Consider the following 22,149-nt stretch of genomic DNA (forward strand, 5'->3'; position numbering starts at 1 on the left):
AGTAAGGAGGATGGGAGAGCTGTCTGCAAGCCTTAAGTTTTCCCGGAGCAGCCTTTGCTTCTGCTTCTCAGCTTCTGGGATGCTGTGTAGAGAGTGGCAAGAGTACAAGCTTTGGAGTAGGACAGACCTTGTTCAAATACCAGCTGGGTCACAAACCCCACCGTGGATTTAGGTCAGGTTACTGAATTTCTGTAGTTTCAGTTCCTTCAGGTATAAAATGGAGGTGATGATTATTTTCCAAACTCAAATCTGGACATGTCACCTCCCTGCCTGTATATTTCAGTGTTTTCCCATTAACATTAGGATAATGTCATATTCTATAAGATTCTGCATTGTCTGACCCCGTTAGCCCTCTTCCTTCTGCTTGAAACCCCCTCTGGCCTTCCGTCAAACTTGTGGAGAACCCCAGGGAAAGCCTTGTCTGGCTGGGAGTTTTCTTTCCTCTCTTGGTTTTGTTAATGCCAAAATCTCAGCTCAAGCCTCTCAGCTGTGACCACCCTGCTAGGTCCGTCTACCCCCCCCCCCCCCCCCCGCAAAGACTCATAGTATTCCTTTTGTTATTTGTCATCCTTGCAATTTGACACTTGTTAAATTTTCCTCACAAAGTTTTTCAGCTCAATCTCAGTACCTAGAACAATGCTTGGCCAAGAGTAAGCACAAAATAATATCATTTCAGGGACAAAAGATATGGTTTTGGCATACTGAGTTACAACCAGAACATTACAAATAAATACAATGTTACTAATGTTAGTTTTATAATACAAGTTCAACGGTAGTTGTTTATCTTCAAGGGGCTAAGATAACTTGTAATAGTGGGGAGGGAATATGTTTTCAAGTGAACTCGAAACCAAATAATTTAATGTTTCCCTCTCAAGAGGCTTATTTGTAGGTAACAGAAAGCTTACATATAAATACGGGGTAGAAAGGTAAGAATGGGACTTTAGGAGATACATCTTTATATCTTTTGTATGAGCACCTTTTTGTTTATTTGTTTTTAAGTATCTAATGTTAATTTTCTTTTTAGTCTACTTACTAGAGCTTTTGTGGGAAGGCCTGGGAAAAGAAGCAGCATTTATAACATTGTTTCAATGGGAGACTGTATTCCAAATTCCAATTAAGTGACCTGCAAACAAGCTTTTGGAAGCTAGCACATTCACAATGAGTTGCTCTACTTTTGGCCTCTACTTGTTGGCATCTAGTTTTAAAGAAAGAAGTTTTCAGACTTACATGGATCTTTGATTTTTAAACATGTTCTTCGAGTTTTGAATTCTTTATTAATGGAAAATCATTATTTCATATTTTTTAAAAATGGAACTGGAAAATGAATTAGAATTGCTGCATAAAAATATCCTAATTTCAAGTATTGGAAAGTATGTGTTTCTTTATTACCCTAAGTTACACATTAGTTTAAATATCAAAATAAAGAAGAAATTTTGATAGAGTTATAGTAAACCTTCAGTGTTTCTTAACTGACTAGGTTTTATGTGCTGTCTTATGAGAAGTAATAATATAAGATAAATCAATGTTGAAAAATGTAAGGGAACAAATCAAGCTGATTGAATTTAGGAGTATATTAATTTTTTTGTAAGATAATTTTTTATACTAATGGAAAAATATGATTTTCTTTGAAGGTTTTAAAAGGCATTTATTATATTTAATTCTGTATTCCATCATTTTGTAATGTGAAAATTGCTGGCCTTAGGAAAATGTGAAAGTAGATTTGTGCATTCAGTTTCTTTCTGGGAAATGTAATTGTGAAAGTATTTAACATCATGTATGTTAAGCACTTGATAGATATAGAAAATTCTTCTATTTGAGGATAAATTTTTACTTTTTGTAAGTTATTACATCATCCAAATTTTAAGTTCTTTTCATGGTTGTAGACAAGCCAGAAAAAAGAATATTCAGCTTTGAAGGAAAGCTAGGTAGCAAAGAGTCAAAAGTTGAGGTCAAAGATATTGGCTATGTGGAAAAATGTAACATGCACACACTCCCTGCACACTAACTTTAAGGCATTTTCTTTGAACTCATATATACTTTGACCGAATTAGAAAGCTTTAAAGATATAAAAATGAATTTTCTCATTGCATTGTTTTCATGCATGTGGAATATGGCTTAGTGGTGAGCTTTAGCAGATGGATGTCTGATTTATTCTCTAAACACAAAGTAATTACTCAGTGAATGAAGTATTTAAGACATTAATAAAGCTTTTTATTTTAAAAAGTTTCTTTCAATGTCATATTTGAATATGGTTCTATAGTATTAGGTTTTTAAAATGTACATCGTGCAGTACTGCCAATGGCTTTGGGTTATGGTGAAAGATAAGCTTTAATGGATTTATAGAATTTTAAAGAAGGGCTATAAAAATTAGTTTCCTCTGGCCTTTAATGACATAGGTACTTTTTAAAACAGCATACAGATAGGACTGAAGTATTTTTTTCTTTTTATCTTTTAAGAATGTAATTAGGAATAAAATGCAATTCAAAAATGTTAAGATGATGTCAAGGAATACATACATTAATCTGGCCCATCAAAGAATAATTAGACATATTACTTGATTAGATTAACTTTAGAATTTTTATAGGTTTGAGGTTAATCTTACAGTATTAAGTACTGTGTGACTTCAGAGAAATAGTCTTCAAAGTGTTTTACAGTTTTTAATTAGCCACTTTACAAACTACTGCATAATTCAAAGATATGAATGGTCTAAAACTATTTTACCATGTAGACCATTGCACTGAAATGTTTACTGTACAAATAAATTGGCTTTTAAATTGTTTTCCTGAATTTATATATAATTATTATTTGACATTAGGATGAAAACTAACGTTTTAGAATTAATAAAATGCAAATACTGTACCCACTAGATGCAAGCCTTCAGTTATGACAACTAAAATGTGGCCAGGCATTACCAACTGTGCCCTGAGAGGCAAAATTACCTGGGGCAGAGAGCCACTCATTTTAGTAATACTGGTGATGTTGCATACCTTATGTTAGGCAAATGGTACAGAGTTTACAAAGTAGTTTGTCTACTATGTAGCTTGTCTACTGTGATCATTAATGCAACTTTATAAGTTTGGCAATGCACATTTTATTGTTCCTGTTTTGCAATGGGAGAAACCAAGACCCAATGAGACTAGGTGAAGTGTATGGGTCACAGCTTTGGCAGACCTTGGATTAAAATCTAGAATTTCTGAGGTAGGTTCAGCACCCTTCATTTGTTGCTTCACTCTGTATTGTATCACAGAATTCTCATTCTAAGCCACTTTTCACAATCAGTTAAACCAGAATTAACCATTTCTATCCGCCAAGATTAGCAGATGTAATTAATTACATTGTTTTGAGGTCTGACATCTTTGAGCACCTGCTTAGGCCCTTTCCAAATGAACCCAGACCTCCTTGAGCTGCTTTGTTATCCCAAAAGCCAATTTCAGCACTTCATTGCACCTGGAAAAAACTCTCAAAATTTAAAATTTAAATTTAATGTAGACTTATACTAAAGGATTTTTTTTTTTTTTTTTGAGAGGGACTGTGTGTTTCATTACATAGTATCCAGTAAGATTTCCAAAAAACATCTCCTTTAAATTCTTTTTCCCCTTGATGTTTCATTTCTAAAGTCCATACTATACCCACATCTCTGACCCTCTCCTTGCCTCTGTGAAAACAAATTCCTTGTAACTTTTACTCCATTGCTTCATCTCCTCCTCCTCACCCTTCCTGAATCTTTTTTCTCATAGGTGCCTCCCTCATCTTTACTCATATACTGCAATTTATTCTTTTCTCAAGTTTCTTTGCTGTTTTGGGTATATGATCTTAAAGGGATTTTTTAATCGTGTGTTTTAACTTTTTAGATAGAAATAGTACCAATATCTACCTCTTAGGATTGTAGAGAGGCTTCAATTAACTAAGGTAGGTAAAAACTTCACTATAGTGCCTACAACGTAGTGGCCACACAGTGAAGGTTAGTTACTGCTCTCATTGGTTAAGTATTGTTTCTGTTATTAGCAGGCACTGTGGTAAGGTGGCAGGGTATAAATATTAGATATTGCCCTTCAGAACTTTATAAGTTAGTTTTATCAATACAGAGGATAGGAGACTGTGGCTCTGTAAGACCTTTGTGTACTGTTATGGTACGAGCATTTTATCTATCAGGCCATCAGTATTCTTTTATTGGGTGTCATAGAAGTGACATCTTGCACAGGAACATATTGTGTTAGGTGCTATTGTGTAAATTCCTGCCAGAAAAATGCTGTTTCCTCTGTTACTCTCTTCCAGATGGTGAGGAATAGAGAAACACTGAGGTTCTTTTGGGCGATGTGGATTTCTTGTAAAGACACATGAGCAGGCAGGTCCCAGGACAGCATCCCATGATTTGCCCAATCCTATTCCTCAGAAAATGGGAGCATTGTTCAGGATAAAACAGCTGCTCTAGTATCAGAACAGTCTGTGCACTCATGATTCAGTTTTTTTCTTATCTCTGCTGCCTTTTTACTGACGCTGCTTCTATCAACAGGCCCTCTCTCCCCTTCTCCTTTTCTCTCGGACAAATTCTGCTGCCTCAGGGCTTTTGTGTGCTCTTTTCCCAGGGTGTGGCTTGGCTTACTATGTCATATTTGAGCTCCTTTCCAGTACATCCACATTTAGGAGTTGACTAGAATTGGATCTAGCTGGCAACGAGGAGGGAAGGGGCATCATTCCTCTTGCTTCCAAGTAGGTAGTGAGAGGGGAAGGTTGATAGGGGACCTGGGGTTTCCCCTGGATGCAAATTGTATGGCTCTTCTAACATACATATTTGGACTTCTTTGCCACTCTCTCTCCTCCCATGTCTGGAAAAATGACAGTGGTCATTCCTTTAGAAATTATTGCTGTTTTAAAAAATCTTAAAGGCCATGCTGAATGAATTCTTAGACACATTCATTTGGGGGAAAATAAATATGACTTGCAACAGAAATGGACTGTTGTCTGCTGGTTTGAGCTTTCTGTGCAAGAATAAAACTTTATTTTTAGCAAAGATCATAATTATAGTAAGTCATACTGTACATTCAAGGACAAGTTTCTGAAGAGATGCGTGTGGCCATTAACAGTTTTTCTACTCAACCAGTGACCCGATCTGTAAAATAAGGGTGTTAGGCTTGATGTTCTTAAGATGGACAAGCATTGTATGATTTTTAAAGCTTATATGTGCTCTTAAGCCTTCCAAGCTATCTAGTAGGATATTTGAGAACAAATAGATAATTGAGTATTGTTTGGTCGAAGAATTTTGCCATTTCTAATTTTGGTTGTTGCCTAATTTTCTTCTTGACTTACATTTTGTCCTAAGGAAATTTTGCTTACCTAATCTCTGTTGTATATGTGTGTGTGTGGGTTAGATTACAAGAGGAATTAAGATCCTGCAAAATGCAATAATACAACAAGATAAGCGGTTGGCCAAGGCAATGACCAGTGATGGTTCCTTTCATGTTACCCTGCTGGTGATGCAGTTGTTAAATGAAGATGAAGTAAACATGTGGGTAATATGTCTTTCTTGAATATTGTTTTTCATATTACTTTGATAAGAATAAACATTAGCAGAACCCAAAAGCCATTTAAATTCTAAAGAAGTATTCTTTATTATATTAATAATTTGTCTCAATAAAGAGTCAGTGTACAGAATTAGTTGCGTAAGTCCTCTTTCCAATCTATACCTTTTGAGCTCTTTATTGTTACCAAATGGTAACCCTTGACCATGCAGTTGTTTCGCCCACGTGTCTTCTGTAAGCACTTTGGAGTCTGACCATTTAGGTTAGGGTTCCCGGTAAAGGCTCTGGAATAGACCGTGGCATAATCATCTTTTAATGGATGCCTGATTTTGGGAAAAGTTATTTTCTTTTTAAGTAAATAAAGAAAATAATACTACTGATACATATAAGAGTTCTTAGTATAGGGCCTGCCACATAGTAGGCACTCAATTTTATTACCTGTTAGAACTGTCATTCCACTAGGTCAGTGTACAATTTCAATGTTATCTCACTCCTTCTTAGAACACCTGTACTTTCCCCACTCCTACTTCCAGGGTTATGCCATAAAGGTTTGTTTTTGATTTTTTAGATTTTAGTTATTTACTTTTAGAAAGAAGGGAAGGGAGGGAGAAAGAGAGGGAGAGAAACAGCAATGTGTGACAAATAACATGGACTGGTCGCCTCTCTCATGCCCCCAGCTGGGGACCTGGGCTGCAGCCCAGGCATGTGCCCCGACTGGGAATCAAATCAGCAACCTTTTGGTTTGCAGGTTGGCACTCAGTCTACTGAGTCACACCAGCCAAGGCAGAAGGTTTTGACTGTTGCTTTCCAACCTGCAGTGGAGAAACCTTGCTCTTCCCCCAGGGATTCTTTGGGATACTCTGTGGATAGAGTGATCACCTCTTTCCTGTTACCTCCTGCATAGATAGCCCTCTGGAGTAAGGTCAAGCTTAAGGCATCGAACCTGCAACCTTTTGGTGCATGGGATGACACTCTTAACTACCTGAACCGCCTGCCAGGGCAGACCTTGTGATTCTAGCAGTTATGTCTTTTAAGCAGCAGAGCCTCATGTCTTTAGAGATCAGTCTTCTGATCTCCCCCAACCTGCTCTACCCAAGAGCAAGTCTTGAGCACCCTGCAACTGCAGAGAAGTCTAGGAGATTTCCCCTGACTCTCTGTAACTGTTCACTTTGCCAGTCAGAAGAAAAAAAAACAAAAAACTCTGATGCTCTTAAAAGAAAAGAAGCCAAAGAAGATGTGACACAAGGTGAAAGCCCTAGGGAAAAAGATTACTTGCCCTGTGTGTGTTAGGAGGGTGTATAAGTCAGCATTCTCCAGAGAAACAGAACCAACTAGTGGATGTACGTCTATGTGGATATCAAAATATATTGATATCCCTCTATATCTACATCTATCTATATATTTGTATCATATTTATATCATCTATATCTATATCTGTGACTTTTTGGATGACCATAAATACAGTTAGGAAAGATTAGATTTAGGATGGGGATTTGGAGATATAATGAGGACTGTTGACATTTCCAGAGCTATTTTAAATATTGTACCTTATGTTATGACAGAAATGAATATCAGTGTGGTAGCTGCAGATGACTATCAGTTAAAAACTTTATGTGAAAACTAATTTAGAGAAATGAACTATTTAGAAAGATATCTAAATTTCTTTGTATACATTGAGCATATAATTATTGTTGAACAAATCACTGATCAAGATCATTTAAATTAATGGTGGTTAACAGAGGGTGTTTTAAAGCCCTTTGTAAAGTAAGAATGTACGTATTTCTTTTCTGAGTAATTGCTGCCCTCTAGTGAGATTTTTAATTTTTTTCTCATAATAAAGTACCTATACCAAAACCCTCTTCAAGATGGAAATAACTGATCCTAATTTATAACTATTACATACCTAATAATGTCTAATTAATAATCAAATATTTGATTTTATAAGGAAAAGTCAAGGACTTGAAGTAAAATAGCCCTATAATGACATAAATGAAGCACATATAACAAACTTATGTTGTTGCATTTGGCAAATATAAACTTAAATTTTTTTGTTGAATCCAAGTACAGTGAATTATTTTATTATATAGACATATTTTAAGAGATAATGCATATTAAGTTTTACTAGAGTGCCTTGCAAATAGTAAAAGCTCTATAAGTATTAGTAGTACTTTTAACAAGAATCTAGGACTTTCCACACAAACTAATGTAAGCTCTTATAGGTTTTAGGTTTTTTGAAATATATTATCAGTAATCTTTTTCTGAAATGTGCATGCAATATTGTTGAAAAATTCTCGGTGAACTATAAAACAGTATTTTCTTTCATGTATTTAATATAATATAAATTATAATTAGGTAAAGATTTAATTCACTTTTATAGTTTTTGTTTAAAAATTAACGTCGGTTTTATTTTAATCATATAGATTAGATTTTGAAGGAATTTTATACTTTAAAATAATTTGTAAAAATATCAAAATTATCTTTCTAAAACTAATAACTTTGTTTCATGTTTGGTTTTGTATATTTTATCACTTAATATATTACTGAAAATATATTATCTATTGCCAGTGGTATTGATGCTCTTCTGGAATTAAAACCATTCATAGAAGAAGTCCTTCAAGGAAAACATCTGACTTTGCCCTTTCAAGGGATTGACACTTTTGGAAATCAGATTGGATTTGTGAAGCTGGCAGACGGAGATCATATAAACTTACTTTTGGAGATTGCAGGTAAAACAAAAAGCAACACACATATGAAATATCATCTGTTGAAGAAGTAACCCCACCCCCACCCCCACCCCCGAATTCTAGTAATAGAGATTTGACATCTTTTAACTTTGGGAAGCCAGTATAACCCTACTTGATAAGTGAGCTGCTTCAGCATTTTCTTGTGTGGGTGAGAAGCTAAATAAAAGGCCTGAAAAGTCATCTTGATTCTTTGACCTGAGAAACATGTTGATTCTGAGGCTGTCTGAAAGGTGATGGGCTGGATGCAAGTATTTGTTAGGAGTGTCCTAATCCTAAATCTGAAGGATCGCTGGGTTAGCATGACACTTGACATGTAGTTGGCATTTAATAAGTATTGAATGAATGAATAAGAATCACCAGTTGCCCATTCAGAGGTTTTGGGGGTTGCCAGCCCTATCCAGAGAGTCAGCAGATGACTCAGCAGCATTTTCCTCTGTGCTACTCTCCTGCCCCCCCGTCCCATGTAGGTACTACTTCCTGAGCAGAAGGTCCATTGGTGATGGCACAGGGTGTCACATCCATTGGAGAACATGTTACTTGGGGCAGCACAATTGAAAATTGGTGGGGAAGTAGAAGCAGAAAATTGCACAACCTGAATGAGTGACTTTTGAGTTGATCCAGAGATCAGAGGTTGGGAGTTAGTCTACAAACCGTAAACCATTTTAATTTTTATTTCCTTTCATATCTTGTCACTTCACATAATCTCATTTCAGGTTCAATAGTCCTTGATCTTAACACACCTCATCATTGGTCTAGGCTTCGTCTACTTTTATCTATCTATCTATATGTCTATCTATTTATCTATCTTAATATCATAATCACCTAGGAATTCCCAACCTAAAATGAAAGCTATACAATAATCTGTGATATTGTTCTTGGTACTAATCTAACCTTATTGTTCTTTTCATCAGTTCATCTCTTAGTCTTCTTTCATTTAAGCTAACTGTAATTCTGAAGTCAGTGTTTATTTCCTTATATTCTCCCAAAACATATGTATATATAATTGATTTTAATCTTTTTTTCCTAAATCCTCACCTGAGGAAGTCTTATTGATTTTAGAGAGAGACGAAGGGAGTGAGAGAGAGAGAAACATTGATGTGAAAGAGAAACATCTGTTGGTTACCTCCTGTACATACACAACCAGGGAATGGAACCCACCACCTAGGTATGTGCCCTGACCAGGAATCAAACTCACAACCTTTTGGTGCACAGGACGATGCTCCAACCAACTGAGCCACTGGGCCAGGGCTAATTGATTTTAATCTTATAAAAGGGTATCAGGTTGTATGTGATCTTTGGAAACATACTTTCCCTGCCCCTTAATATTATATTATCTTTATGCAGTTTTATAGTTTCCTATTCAAAAGTGTACCTCTTTTGGGGGTGAGGCAAGCATGAAGATTGGGTTTCATTTCATTGTTGGTTAAATTCTTCTTTTGTGGAGCTGAGTGTGTGTGTGTGTGTGTGTGTGTGTATATATATATATATATAAACAAACATGCAAACGATTAAATAATATTTATGAGTCAAGTAGGACTTAACATCATTAGTTGGCCAAGGAGAAGGCTACTCTTAATAGTTTGATGGGAAAGCATGTGCATACCCATGCTCACAGTTAAGAAACTGCATTTGTTCTTTCTGACTGCTCTGGAGAAAATGGTTGATTTAGGTCTTTTCTGTTGTAATTTAAATAACTCTAAACTCAAGAAACATTTAAATTAGTCATTAATTTTTTGCTCTTTTAAATAATTAAATGGTTGCCTGCAACATTGAGAATTCTATATATTCTTAGCAAATATTTTCACAAAGGCAGCTTCCAATATTGATAAAAGATCTACTGTGTGCTGAGGAATGTGACATCTCTCCAGCTTTAGTATGACCGTGAACCCAAGGGTGTTGTTTGTTATTTCAGGAAAGACCACTACTGCTGTAATTCCTGTCTTGATTCCAGAGACTGTTGCTTAAAAATATACATGCTTTTCCATAAATTTAATCAAATCATTACCAATAAATGGAAAATAGTGGGAGAATAACACTGTGTCCTCATACAATCACTGTTAATATTGCTTTTAATCTTTATGTGTATATTATAATATTGCTTTTGATTATTGCTTTTATAGACTTTTATAAGAAATATAAATATTTGAATATAGATATGCAAAGTTCTTATTGAAGTCTAGTTGGGGCCTTCATTTATACATTATTCAGATAGAATATTTAATACTTGGACTTTTTGTCAGTATTTTACACCGTTAGATTTAGTTTTTTAAAGTATAACTCAGGTTTAGTATTGCTTTAGTTCAACAATATCAGTAAAATAATATAATTTTGTTTTTGTGTCATATTTTGTAAACTAACGATAAGTCAAACTTTTAGAATAATATATCTGTTGACCACGGTACAAAACTTTGTAATAAACTATGTATATGTATATGCCTATACAGGAATATTGAAATCTTAGTTGTTCAGAATAATGGAGGCAGAGCTGGTTTGACTTAATAATAAGCAAGATAATTTCTAAAGAAAATAAATGTAATGATTAAAGTATTGATAACGAACTTAAGTTTAAGTACATGTTATGAAGTAAAACTAACTTGAAAAGTAGTTTAACATTTCAATTCATGAATAACCTTATTTGCCTAATTTTCAGAGTTTTAAAATTGACAAGTTAGAAGAAGCAAATTATTAAAATATGATATCGTTGTTTTGAAAAAAAGTACTGAATTTTAGACACTAATATGTGAACTTATTACTGAAAATTTACAGGATGATGAGTAATTTAGAAGTTTTGAACTAACAGGGTATGCATTGCTGAACTTTTACATCAATACTTGAATTATGCATCTGGATATGGTGCTGATAACTTACTTTGATAGATTCTTGGTGGGAAGAAACCATACTCGTCTTTGTATACCGTGTACATGTAGGTTATTGTGGTAGCTGCTTGAGGGAGCTGGAAAGGTGAATGACATCAGGTTTGTGTCTCAGCTTCCTACTTGGATCCTGTTTTTCCAGAATAAAAGAGCACCTTCTCCCTTCCTAGCATTACAGTAGGTTTTGGAGCTGAGAAGATATTGAAAATTATGCATTTATATGGCATCTATCCACATTTTACAGCGATGAAATTGCACTGAAAAGCTTTTTGCATAGAAATGAATATGATTTTAGTTTTTTCCAGTGAACTGTAATTTTGTTAAGAAGTATTTTAGGTTGAGAGATTGCTAAAATTTTAGTCTGCTGGAATTATAATAGTCCTTGCAAATTTTTTTAAAATGAGAAAAGTGTGCTTGGTTAGCATGATAAACGATTCCAAGTGCACTTATTTCATAAAATGGAAAATGAAAAGTTTTAGGATATTCGTTTGAACATTACACTTTCTCTTACTTTGACTGTAACTTTCCTCCAAAAGATGGAGAGAATATGCCCTGTGTTTTCTGCCCTTTGTGGGGAGTCTATTTAGTTGCTGGTATCTTTGGGTCTTTCTAGGTTGCTCTATTAATTTAATTAAATTTAATTAAAATAAAAGTACTTGAATGCAGTTTATTAGCTTAATATTTATGAATTTTATGATAAATAGTGCAGTTGAGACATTCAGAACTTATAATATCACTTATTTAAATATATATATTTTTTCCACCTTAATTTTTAACTTTTTAATTTTTAAAAATTTTAAGTTTTTACTGGGCAGAGGAGAGCAAAGGGGGAAAAATTGGAACAACTGTAACAACATAATAAAATATACTTAAAAAAACTTTTTAATTTTTAACTTTTTCAGAAGTTTTAAAATTTAGTTCAGTTTATCTAGTTTTTACTTTTGTTGCCTGTGGTTTGGTGTCATATCCAAGAAATCATGGTAAATCCAGTGTGATGAAGTTGTTTTCTTCTATGAGTTTTAGAGTTTTAGCTTTTGTGTTTAATTTAGTCTTTGATTCTTTTTGAGTTAATTTTTGTATATGGTATAAGGTAAGGGTCTAACTTCATTCTTTTGCATGTGAATACCCAGTTTTTTCAACACTATTTGTTGAAAAGACTATACTTTCCCATTGAATGGCCTTGACACCCTTGTCAAAAACCATTAGATCATATACATGAGGGATTATTTCTGGGCTCTCTATTCTATTCCTTTGAGCTATATGTTTGTCTTCATGCCAGTACCACACTGTTATGATTATTTAGCTTTGTGGTAAGTTTTGTAACCAGGAAGTGTTAGACCTCCAGTTTTGTTATCCTTTATCAAGAGTTTTTGGCTATTCATAGTCCCTTGTGATTCCAAGTGAGTTTTAGGATGATTTTTCTATTTCTGCCAAGCACCATTAGAAGTTTGATAGGGATTCTTTGGGTAGTATTACATCTTAATGATATTAAGTCTTCCTGTCCATGACATGAGGTGTCTGTGTTTTCTTTAATTTCTTTCACTACTGTTTTATAATTTTCAGTGTACAAGTTTTTTGCCTCCTTGTTAAAGTTTTGTCCTAAGTATTTTATTATTTTTGGTACTATTTTAAATGGCATTGTTTTCTTAATCTTTTTTGGATTGTGTCATTGATCTTTTATAAGACTCATATTAAGTGTTACTTATAAAATAAAGGCTTTTTTTTGGTTCTTCAAAATATTGGGTTGGCCAAAAAGTTCATTTAGTTTTTTCCATACTGATGGCTCTAATAGTGCTTAGTTGACTTTAACTTCATTTGAAACAATTTTGTTAGATAGTACTGTGCATTTTAAAAACATCAAAATTGATGAATTTTTGTGCAGCCATTTTAATATTGAAGATGGAAGAAAATACACAACACTTTTGGCATATTATGCTCTATTATTTCAAGGCAGGTAAAAATGCAGCTGAAACGCATAAAAGATTTGTGGAGAAGGTGCTGTGACTGATGAAACGTGTCAAAAGTGGTTTGCGAAGTTTCTTGGTATTATTGACATTTTGGGCAAATAATTCTTTGCTGTGAGGCTGTCTTATGCATTGGAAGATGTTTAGCAGCACCCCTGGCCTCTACCCACTAGAAGCCAATAGTGGGAGATAGCTGACATACTCAAAATATCCAAATCAGTAGTTATTGGTGAAAATGAAAAATGTGTCTTTTATTTTATGGAAAAAACTAAACAGACATTTTGGCCAGCTGTGTAGAAATGATCATTTTCTCCTCTAATGCCCCCACACCCTGTAGATGGAGATCTGTAGAAACTGTAATACTACATGGCATTTGGTTATTTTTTTTTTAATGTTTTTTATTGATTATATTGTTACAACAGTTCCAATTTTCTCCCCCTTGCTCCCCTCCCCCCAGCACCCCCCTCCCCCAGCAATCCCCCCCAAGTCCATACCCCTGGTTCATAAAAATTAACTATCCCCCCCCTCTCAAATATTAGGACCCTTTGTAATCTTGTAAAGGACAATGGGCGAAGGTCTCGAGCTCCTCTAGCTGCTTCAAGCTGGACATGGTCGTCGTCCTACCTACCCTTGGGTCCAGAAAACCCTAATAAGAGTTGGGGTGTGGAGGGGAGGGTGGCCTTCCCACATGGGGAAGGATCATGCAGATTCCAGGTCAGTTGGCTGTCTCCGGTCAACGGCGTGCTTGGTTTAACAGGCTGGTGTCCTTGTTGTGTTCTGGGGGCAACAGATTTGGCGAAAAGGGTTAAAAGACATCATTCAATCCATAACTACTAGATGACAAAAGGCAGGGATTAATTTTTCAATGTTCCATATTAGGGAAAAAATAAAAATAAAAATCAAAAAAAATAAAAAATAAAAGGGCTTCTTTGTAAGAAGGTGTGCTAGGCACATCTCACCTGTCCAAAACCCTTTTGCCCATTATACTTAGTTTGGGCTGAGGTAAATAGTTTAGGTTTTCCCCCTCTCAGACCTCTGGGCCTTTTCTGTCCAAGCCATTAGGATAGAAAAGAGAAACCCGTTTTAAAGTGAAGCCCACAGACCACCCCATTCTTCCCCAACCTGGCCATTTAGTTCAGCCAAACCATTGAGTCTCAGGAGGCAGTGCTGCAGAGAGGATTAAGTGAGGCTTATGCGTACAGACAATCACTGAGGTAATGCGGTCATAGGCTTATGCCCTTTGAAAACAAAAAACACGTGTTAATTTATGTAATATAACCCACAAACAAGTCTCTAAATCTGGAGAAGAAACTTTTAAGACGGTTAGTTGCCCTGTTTTATACTCTACTACTGATCATTGTGATTTTCCTTGAATAATAATTTTTCTCCCTAAGGTTACCCTCCTTGTCTTTAAAGGGACTACATTAAGTCCATTTTTTTTTTTTTCAGGTGTTTGTTTTTTTTTAATTTTACTTTTCAATTACAGTTTACATTCAACATTAAAAAAGATGTTTCAGGTGTACAGCATCGTGGTTAGACACCTTTTAATTAGAGTCAGCCCACAAAGACGGATGTAGCCCCCCGGCTGCTGGTAACTGCGAGTTCTCTGCGCCTCAGTCTACCCTCTGGAAGAACTGAGGTGGACTCACCGAGTCGCGGAGAGAGCAGCAGTGCGCACGGGAGTAACGGGCCAGGGCGCTGGCACTGGGAGGCTGTGAGAGCCTTCCTCTGTCTCACGCACGGGCCAGAACCAGGCCCTGGCTTAGGGTCTTCATTCATCAGTTGGTGACCCGTCTGAGATGAAATCAAGGACGCCTTTTGTGGAGAAGCCCAGCCCCCTGTGATGCCTGGCAGCATGACCTCTGGGGGTAAACCTCTGCCCTCTGGGGGGAATAAGGTTGTGGCGCTCAGGGCCAGTGGCAGGGGTGGCTCTGAGCTTACACATGCCTGAGCAGGTGTCCGTGTGCCCCTCCTTTTTGCATTGTTCTCACTCTGTATGACCGACAAAGGCTGGCATGGTGGCCAGGCCCTCCGGTGCCCCCTCTGCCAAAGAGCTCTCTGGCAGGCCCTTCACCTCCCCTGTGGGAAGGTGAGCACCCCACCGTGTGGGGACCTCCCAAATCTCGGGCTCTGCTCCAGGACGCACTTCCTGTACCTGGCAAGAGGCGAGCGTGACAGAAGGGAAGGGTAGCCAGTCTGACCGCGGTGGCACGCAGCACTCGCAGTGGCTGCTGGGGTATAATTTGACCCCCAAGTTTGAATGACTGACCCAAGAAACGAGTGGGCTCCGATTCCTTGAGGTACGAATGCTGCGGGGTGCTTGGTGTCAAGCGGTCAATACGATTCATAACGATGATTTTATTTTCACTGCCTTGAAGGCCGCCTGGGAAGCCATAATTAACCCCCGAGCCAGCCTGTCACGAAGCTCTTCGCTCTAAGTAGCTAAACTGTTTTCCTCCTGTTACGACAGCTTCGGGATTATTCTGCACTCCCGTCCAACGGCCCACTGCGGGCCTGCCTCTCTGAGAGGCCTCCTCGCTGCATCTCGGCTGCGTTTAGTTCATTCCACAGGGGGGAGGCTTGTGGATTCACATACTGGTTCGTTTTTTGAGGGCAAACATGCCTTATTTTCTTTTTCATTAAAAAAAAATTCTCACTCAAGGACGTTATTGGAGAGACAGGCAGGGAGGGAGAGAGGGAGAGAAACGTCAACTGGTTGCCTCTCGAACACGCCTGCAACCAGGGACCGAACCTGCAACCTAGTCACATGCCGTGACCGGGAATCGAACCTGCAACCTTTTGGTTTATGGGTTGATGCTCCAACCAACTGAGACACACTGAGCAGGGTGTAATATCTTATTTTTGAGAAAACATTTCTCAAGGCCCCGATCAGGGTTTCATGGCCATTGGATCAGTTAGGGTCACAGCTGAGGCAGCACACTCAAGTTAGGATCTAAGGCTGACTTACAAAAGGGCAGGTGACAACGGTGTAGGCAGGGAGTGTGGACAGGTGTGAACCTCGGTCCGCAGGGAGAACAAGGAAAGGCGACCGGCACCTGGGGGGTAAACACTAACCCATTCCTTCCCCCCCCTCCACTCTGCCGGGGCTCCCCGTGCACTAACTTCCATCCCAGCAGCTCCGGTGCTGTCCGTTCACGTGGTCCGTCTGCCCCGCGGCCTGGGCCTGCAGGTCTGAGGGCGGAAGACACCTGGCTGCTTTTTAAGGGCGCTGTCGATCCTGCCCACGGAAGGCCAGTGACCCCGAATTCCGGTTACCTAAGTACCTGCCTCAAATTCCCACCAGTCGGTACAATTTGTGTTACATATTTCCAGCTCCACTACTGCTTTTTCTTATTTCACATTTTTTTTCTGGCCTCGAATTACCTCGGCCAGTTCAACAGGCGCGTGACAACTGCTGACAGGGATGAGATTTCACATCGCAGGTTTCTTAGTTCCAGAATCTGCTTTATTGAATTATCAGAAGTCACAGCAGGGAAAACTTGTCCTCACACAGGTCAACCAAAGGGCGTGATTTTGGTTCTGAGTTTAGAACGAACTTATCCCACTGTCGTTGTTCTGATCACAGAATGTCAGATGTCATCATGGTCAATACCAAGTGTGTTCCTGCATGTCTCAAGGAAGGGCGGTCCATTCTTACGCAGGCAAGCACCCAGCGTTATGATCTAGGTTGCGGGTTGGATCGCCGGGTCCAAGCTGTACGGAGGAGACGAATCAATGGTTCTCTTGAATCGATGTTTATCCCCCTCCCTCTCTGCTTAACCGGCCGTGCGCGTCCGGGGGCGGCGCCCTGATCCGCCCGGACTTTCGGAGCGTCTCCGGGATCACCACACCAAGCAGCCTTCTGCTCGGCAGGTACAGCAGCTCTCGGGGAAGACTTAGGGCGCCTGGGGGAGAAGGGGCTCGCACCAACGCTCGGCGCTGTCGGGGCCCGTGTCCCCCGTCCTCGCAGCTCCAAGCGCCGGGCAGACGGGATGACGTCAGAGCGGCAACACTCGGGTCCGGTCGGGCCGCAGCCGGCGCCATGCCGCCCCTCGGTGTCCCGGACCCGGCGCCCCCAAGTCCATTTTTAATTTATCCTGTTCGTTTGCATAAACATAACAAGAGCAGCATTTGGTTATTTTGAACTCTATTTTAACTAGAGTGAAAGTTCTTTGAGGGAATCTTTCATTTTTGTTTTCCTAGAGCATGCTGCAGAATGGAAGTTCAGTAAATATATATTTTAAAGTAGATGTATAAACCAATAAAAATTTAGATATAAACATAAAAGTCTAATTGAAAGAACATTTAATGTTAGATAGTCTCTCTTCCTTCATTCACATTCATGTCTAAATATTTGCATAGGAATAAAATCCAGTCCTGGTGTCTAGACTCTCCTGCAAATGTTGTACTGGAGTTCTCCGACAATTCACTTGGATTAGTTGGTTGTCAGGCTAAGAAGGGACCTGAGAGAAGGAACCTCATCACTTTGACAGTCAAGTTAAATGACCCATCCAAGAACACAAGTTGAATAATAGGAGAACTAGGCCAATGTTATTAGGGTGCTCAATTGCCTCTTTTTTTTTTTGGTCCTTTGCAGTGGGTTTAATGTGATTCCTCTGGCATCAAAGAGTAATTGTAAGACTTGCTTTTAATGTCTTAAAGTTCTGTGTGATAGTTTTACACAGCAATCGATTAGAAATATCTATTTAAAATGATGAGTATAAAAGTTTTAAATTGAAGTGGGTTTCAACATTATACCAGCCTTTATGTTTGAACATATAGTTCAAATGACTTACTAAAACCATTTAAAATGAAATACTTTAAGCAGCATCTGGAACTATGAATCCTTTAAATAGTAATAAAATGGAAGCAACAAACACAGTTGTATGGTTTTTATTTCTTTTAAGTTTTAGATGGCTAAAAAGGGATTCTAAAATTTTATTGAGATTTTTAGTATTATATGTGACATGATTTTACTGTATCTTACAGTGGTATTAGAAAGTGCCTTCCAACTGGAAAGCATGGAAAGAGCTTATTATAAATACTTTCTATTGTGTGGTGCGTTGTTTCATCACAAATCTGTCTTTTTAAAACTAAAATCTAACCTGTTACTTCTGTTGCAACCACTTACTGAAATACAATATATTAAGAATATATTAGAGCCATCTAATTTACATTAGTATTCTAGACTATTCTTATAAATAAACCTCTTTGTGTACCTCAATTTAAAAGTACACCTCTTTGTGACTATTCAAATTGCGGATCATGCTATCATGTAAACAGCATTACTATTTTAGAAAAGGGGAGATAATGGCAAAAGAGAAGAAAAGGAGAAAAAAATGTGTTCTGCAAGAAAGTGTATATAATTAAAAATACACAATTTTATTAATTGATACATTACAGTTTACTCTGAGACAACTTTTAGCAATTTCTCTATGTTTTTGGTATAAATTTATTGTTACTACATATTTAAAAGAGTTTACCTGAAGAAATTTCCTATATAAAAATAAAAATATATGTAACTTAAGTAACAGATAAAACTTCCTAGTACCTAGAATGCTCAATAAATATTTGCTAAATAGATGAAAAAAAAAAACCCTCCACAAAAAGCCCCCAGATAAAACTGTGTTTGTTAGAATAACAAAAGTATTGTTTCATTTATATTCAGTGTTCATTTATATAGCAAAGTCTACTATAGTTATAATGTATTTTAAGAAATTGTTCCTCAGACAATTTTCATCTTTACCTATCAGGTAAATTACATTATTTAGGAAGCATTCTTAGCTGACTTGTGAAGGGTATCTGATGTATTTGCTGTGTGATTTTCTATTTAGTGCTTGAAGGAATGTCTGTGGTACTAGAAGGAATTGAACAGTCTCTTAAATTATTCATAAGCTTCTTTTCCAGAATATAAATTAACATAGATGAAGAATGACATGTGGTTTTCACACTAGCAAAAACTCTTCTTATCTCAAGAATGCTATATCTATAACTATCACCCAGTACTCTGGCTAAGCAATAGATTATACTATTGTTAGTAATATAAAATCAATACTAAGAAGTATTTTTCAAAAAGAAGGTGGCTTTTTCTTTTTCCCTATTCCTGTGTACCTAGAGAATATACTGTACTAGAAAAACACATTAATAAAAGTTAAATGTACTTTGTGACAAATATTATATAAAACAGTTTTGTGAATAGAGATTTTCATCATCAATGATTTCAGTGAATAATAACAACTCTTGGTAAAAAAAAAAAAAGAACTCTTGGGTCAAAATTTGACCAGTAAATTGAAAAATGTTGTTTTTTTAGAATCAAATGATATGTAAAAACTAATGTAGATAGTAATGAATAATACAGAGGCCTGCTATTTTAGTTTCTGTTAACAAAATTTCTGTCATTATATCTCCTGTATGTTTTTTTTATGTTTTATTGATTATAATATTACATTTGTGCCAATTTCCCTTCCCTCTGCTCCCCTCCACCCGGTGGCCCCCCTCCCTCCAGTTGTCCCCCCCTTTTAGATCATGTCCATTAGTTGTGCATACAGTTCTTCTCAACCTCTCTCTGTCTATTCCATTCCCTCCTACCATGATCCTTAATTCCTATATCATCTCCCTCCCTCTCCCCATTCCCCCTCCCTGTTGACCTCCCCCCAATATGTTCCCCGTACCTATAGTTCTTTTTCCACTCTCGTTGCCTGTTTAGTTTTGCCTTTGTTTCAATTCCCTAGCTTCTGTTGTTTCTTGTGATTAAGTTTTCATTTTAGATTTCATTGTCTTGATCCTCCTTTTTCTAAACCAGTCCCTTTAACATCTCATATAACAGTGGTTTGGATCTAATAACAGTTTTATTTTGTCCTGGAAACACTTTCTCTGTCCTTCTATTCTGAATGACAATTTCGCTGGATAGAGTATTCGTGGTTGTAGGTTTTGGATTTTCATTACTTTGAATATTTCTTGCCAGTCCCTTCTTGCCTGCAGGGTCTCCCTTGAGAAGTCAGCTGATAGTCTAATTGGGACCCCTTTGTACATAATTCTTTTCTTCTCTCTTGCTGCTTTTAAGATTCTCTCTTTATCTTTAATTTTTGACATTTTGATTATAATGTGTCTTGGAGTGGTTCTCCCTGGGTCCAGTTTTTTTGGAACTCTCTGTGCTTCCTGGACCTGTAAGTCTATTTCCTTCCCCAAGTCTGGGAAGTTCTCCTTTATTATATTTTCACTCAATTTTTCAAGTTCTAGTTCATCTTCCTCGCTCTCTGGCCAACCAATGATTCTTATGTTGGGCCTTTTATAGCTGTCCCAGAGGTTTCTGATCCTCTCGTCGTTGCTTCCCATTTCCTCTCTCTGCATTGGTTGACTGCTTGTTCCTTCTCCATATTCCAGTTTGTTGAAATGAACTCTGGATTTTTTTTCCTCACCATCTGTCTCGTATGTGGTTTTGTTCCTTTCGTTATGAGTGTTTTTCGCTTCTTTCTCATCTTTTTCCAGATCTTTTGTGAATTCTGTAAGCCACCTGATAACAATGGCCCAGAACTGAGCATCTGACAGGTTTCTTATCTGTTCATCTGTCAGGTTCTCCATCTGTTGCCTGGTGAGCTGTGCCACCGGGATTTCTATAGTTGTCTGCCTCATTTTGACAGATGCGTTTTGTTTTCTTGGGCCGGCTGTCGGGGGCAGTGCCTGTGTACTCGTAATGACCCAGCGACCGGCGCCGTTCGGCAACCTTTCTTGCTGTGCCGTGGTGCTTTGTCGTCACAATCCAGCGACCGGTGCCTGTCTGCGACCTATTTCGCAGCCCTGTGGTGCTTTCTTTGGGGGCGGGGGTCCAAGGTGGATTCACACAGTTATTCCGCTAGGAGACCGGGATCCGTCCTCCCGCCCCCCTGGGCCTCACTGTTCAAGGCGATGTGGTGGCTGCTTTCCCCAGCGTTGGGGTCGCGAGCTGCCGGGGGTTCGACTGCAGTCGGGGTTGTTCTCCCCGCCGCTGTCCCAGGTGCGACCGCAAACAGCACCGCCCCCTTTCGCTCTTACCTGCCCAAAGGGCGCCGCTGGTTTATAACTTCATATGTTGGGCTTCCGTGTAGTTTTATTTTCTGGAATTTCTAGTTACTCTTTGTTTTGAAGTAGTTGTATTCCTCTCTAGTTGTAGAGGGAGACCTAGCGCGTCCGTCTAAGCCTCCATCTTGGCCGGAAGTCCTTCATGCTTTCTCTCCTGTATGTTTTGATAATTCTGAACATTGTTAAGTCCTTCTCTTCACTGGGCTGAAATCTGTCCCATGAGACTACAGGTTCCATAAAAGCAGGGACACGTTTGCTGTCTTCAGCAGATAATGTGCTAGCATGTTGGGAAATGCTTGAAACATACCTGAACAAGTGAATTTTTGCTTTTGTGCCTTCATGCTATTTCTGTTTTCTGGGATGGTGTGAACATATTGGTGAATTTCTATCATAAACTCATCTATATGATAATTCCTCAAATACTTGAAGACTTAGAGAATATGCTCTAATCCCTTCACTCAAATATTAGAAACTTAATGTTAGTTTACCCTGGTATTTGTTAAACCATCAGACAGTGCCAGTGTTTGACTGTTTTTGACTCATAAAAATGACAGTTTTGCATAATTCAGCCTAATATTTTAACTCCAGGTCTATTTAAAATAGTTGAGAATATGCCAACATAGAGAGGATCAAAGCTGGGTTATGACAGGGTGGCTGAGAAAAGATAGACCTTTTTGTAATTTACACGAGCTAAATGTTGGTAAATTAATTATAATAGTACTTGTTATGAATACATGCATTGTTTCAAAGCATGTGCATGCTGGACTTTTCTTCTTCTTTCTTCTTCTTCTTCTTCTTCTTCTTCTTCTTCCTCTTCTTCTTCTTCTTCCTCTTCTTCTTCTTCTTCTTCTTCTTCCTCTTCTTCCTCTTCTTCTTCCTCTTCCTCTTCTTCTTCCTCTTCTTCTTCCTCTTCTTCTTCCTCTTCTTCTTCCTCTTCTTCCTCTTCTTCTTCCTCTTCTTCTTCCTCTTCTTCCTCTTCTTCTTCCTCTTC

The 22,149-nt window shown here is 37.9% G+C and overlaps 1 protein-coding gene across 1 annotated transcript in view; it reads left to right on the forward strand.

The window, feature by feature from the left end:
* The window catches only part of AKAP7 (A-kinase anchoring protein 7), a 110,074-nt gene that overhangs the window by 21,907 nt on the left and 66,018 nt on the right, over nt 1-22,149 (forward strand). The window contains exons 3-4 of the mRNA XM_090279845.1: nt 5,370-5,506; nt 8,085-8,245. Coding sequence (XP_090135971.1) covers nt 5,370-5,506; nt 8,085-8,245 — 298 coding nt within the window. The remainder of the gene's footprint in view (nt 1-5,369; nt 5,507-8,084; nt 8,246-22,149) is intronic.

This window comes from Furipterus horrens, unplaced genomic scaffold, assembly GCF_987537825.1.
Source record: "Furipterus horrens unplaced genomic scaffold, mFurHor1.1.pri manual_scaffold_6, whole genome shotgun sequence".
Taxonomy (NCBI): Eukaryota; Metazoa; Chordata; class Mammalia; order Chiroptera; family Furipteridae; genus Furipterus; species Furipterus horrens.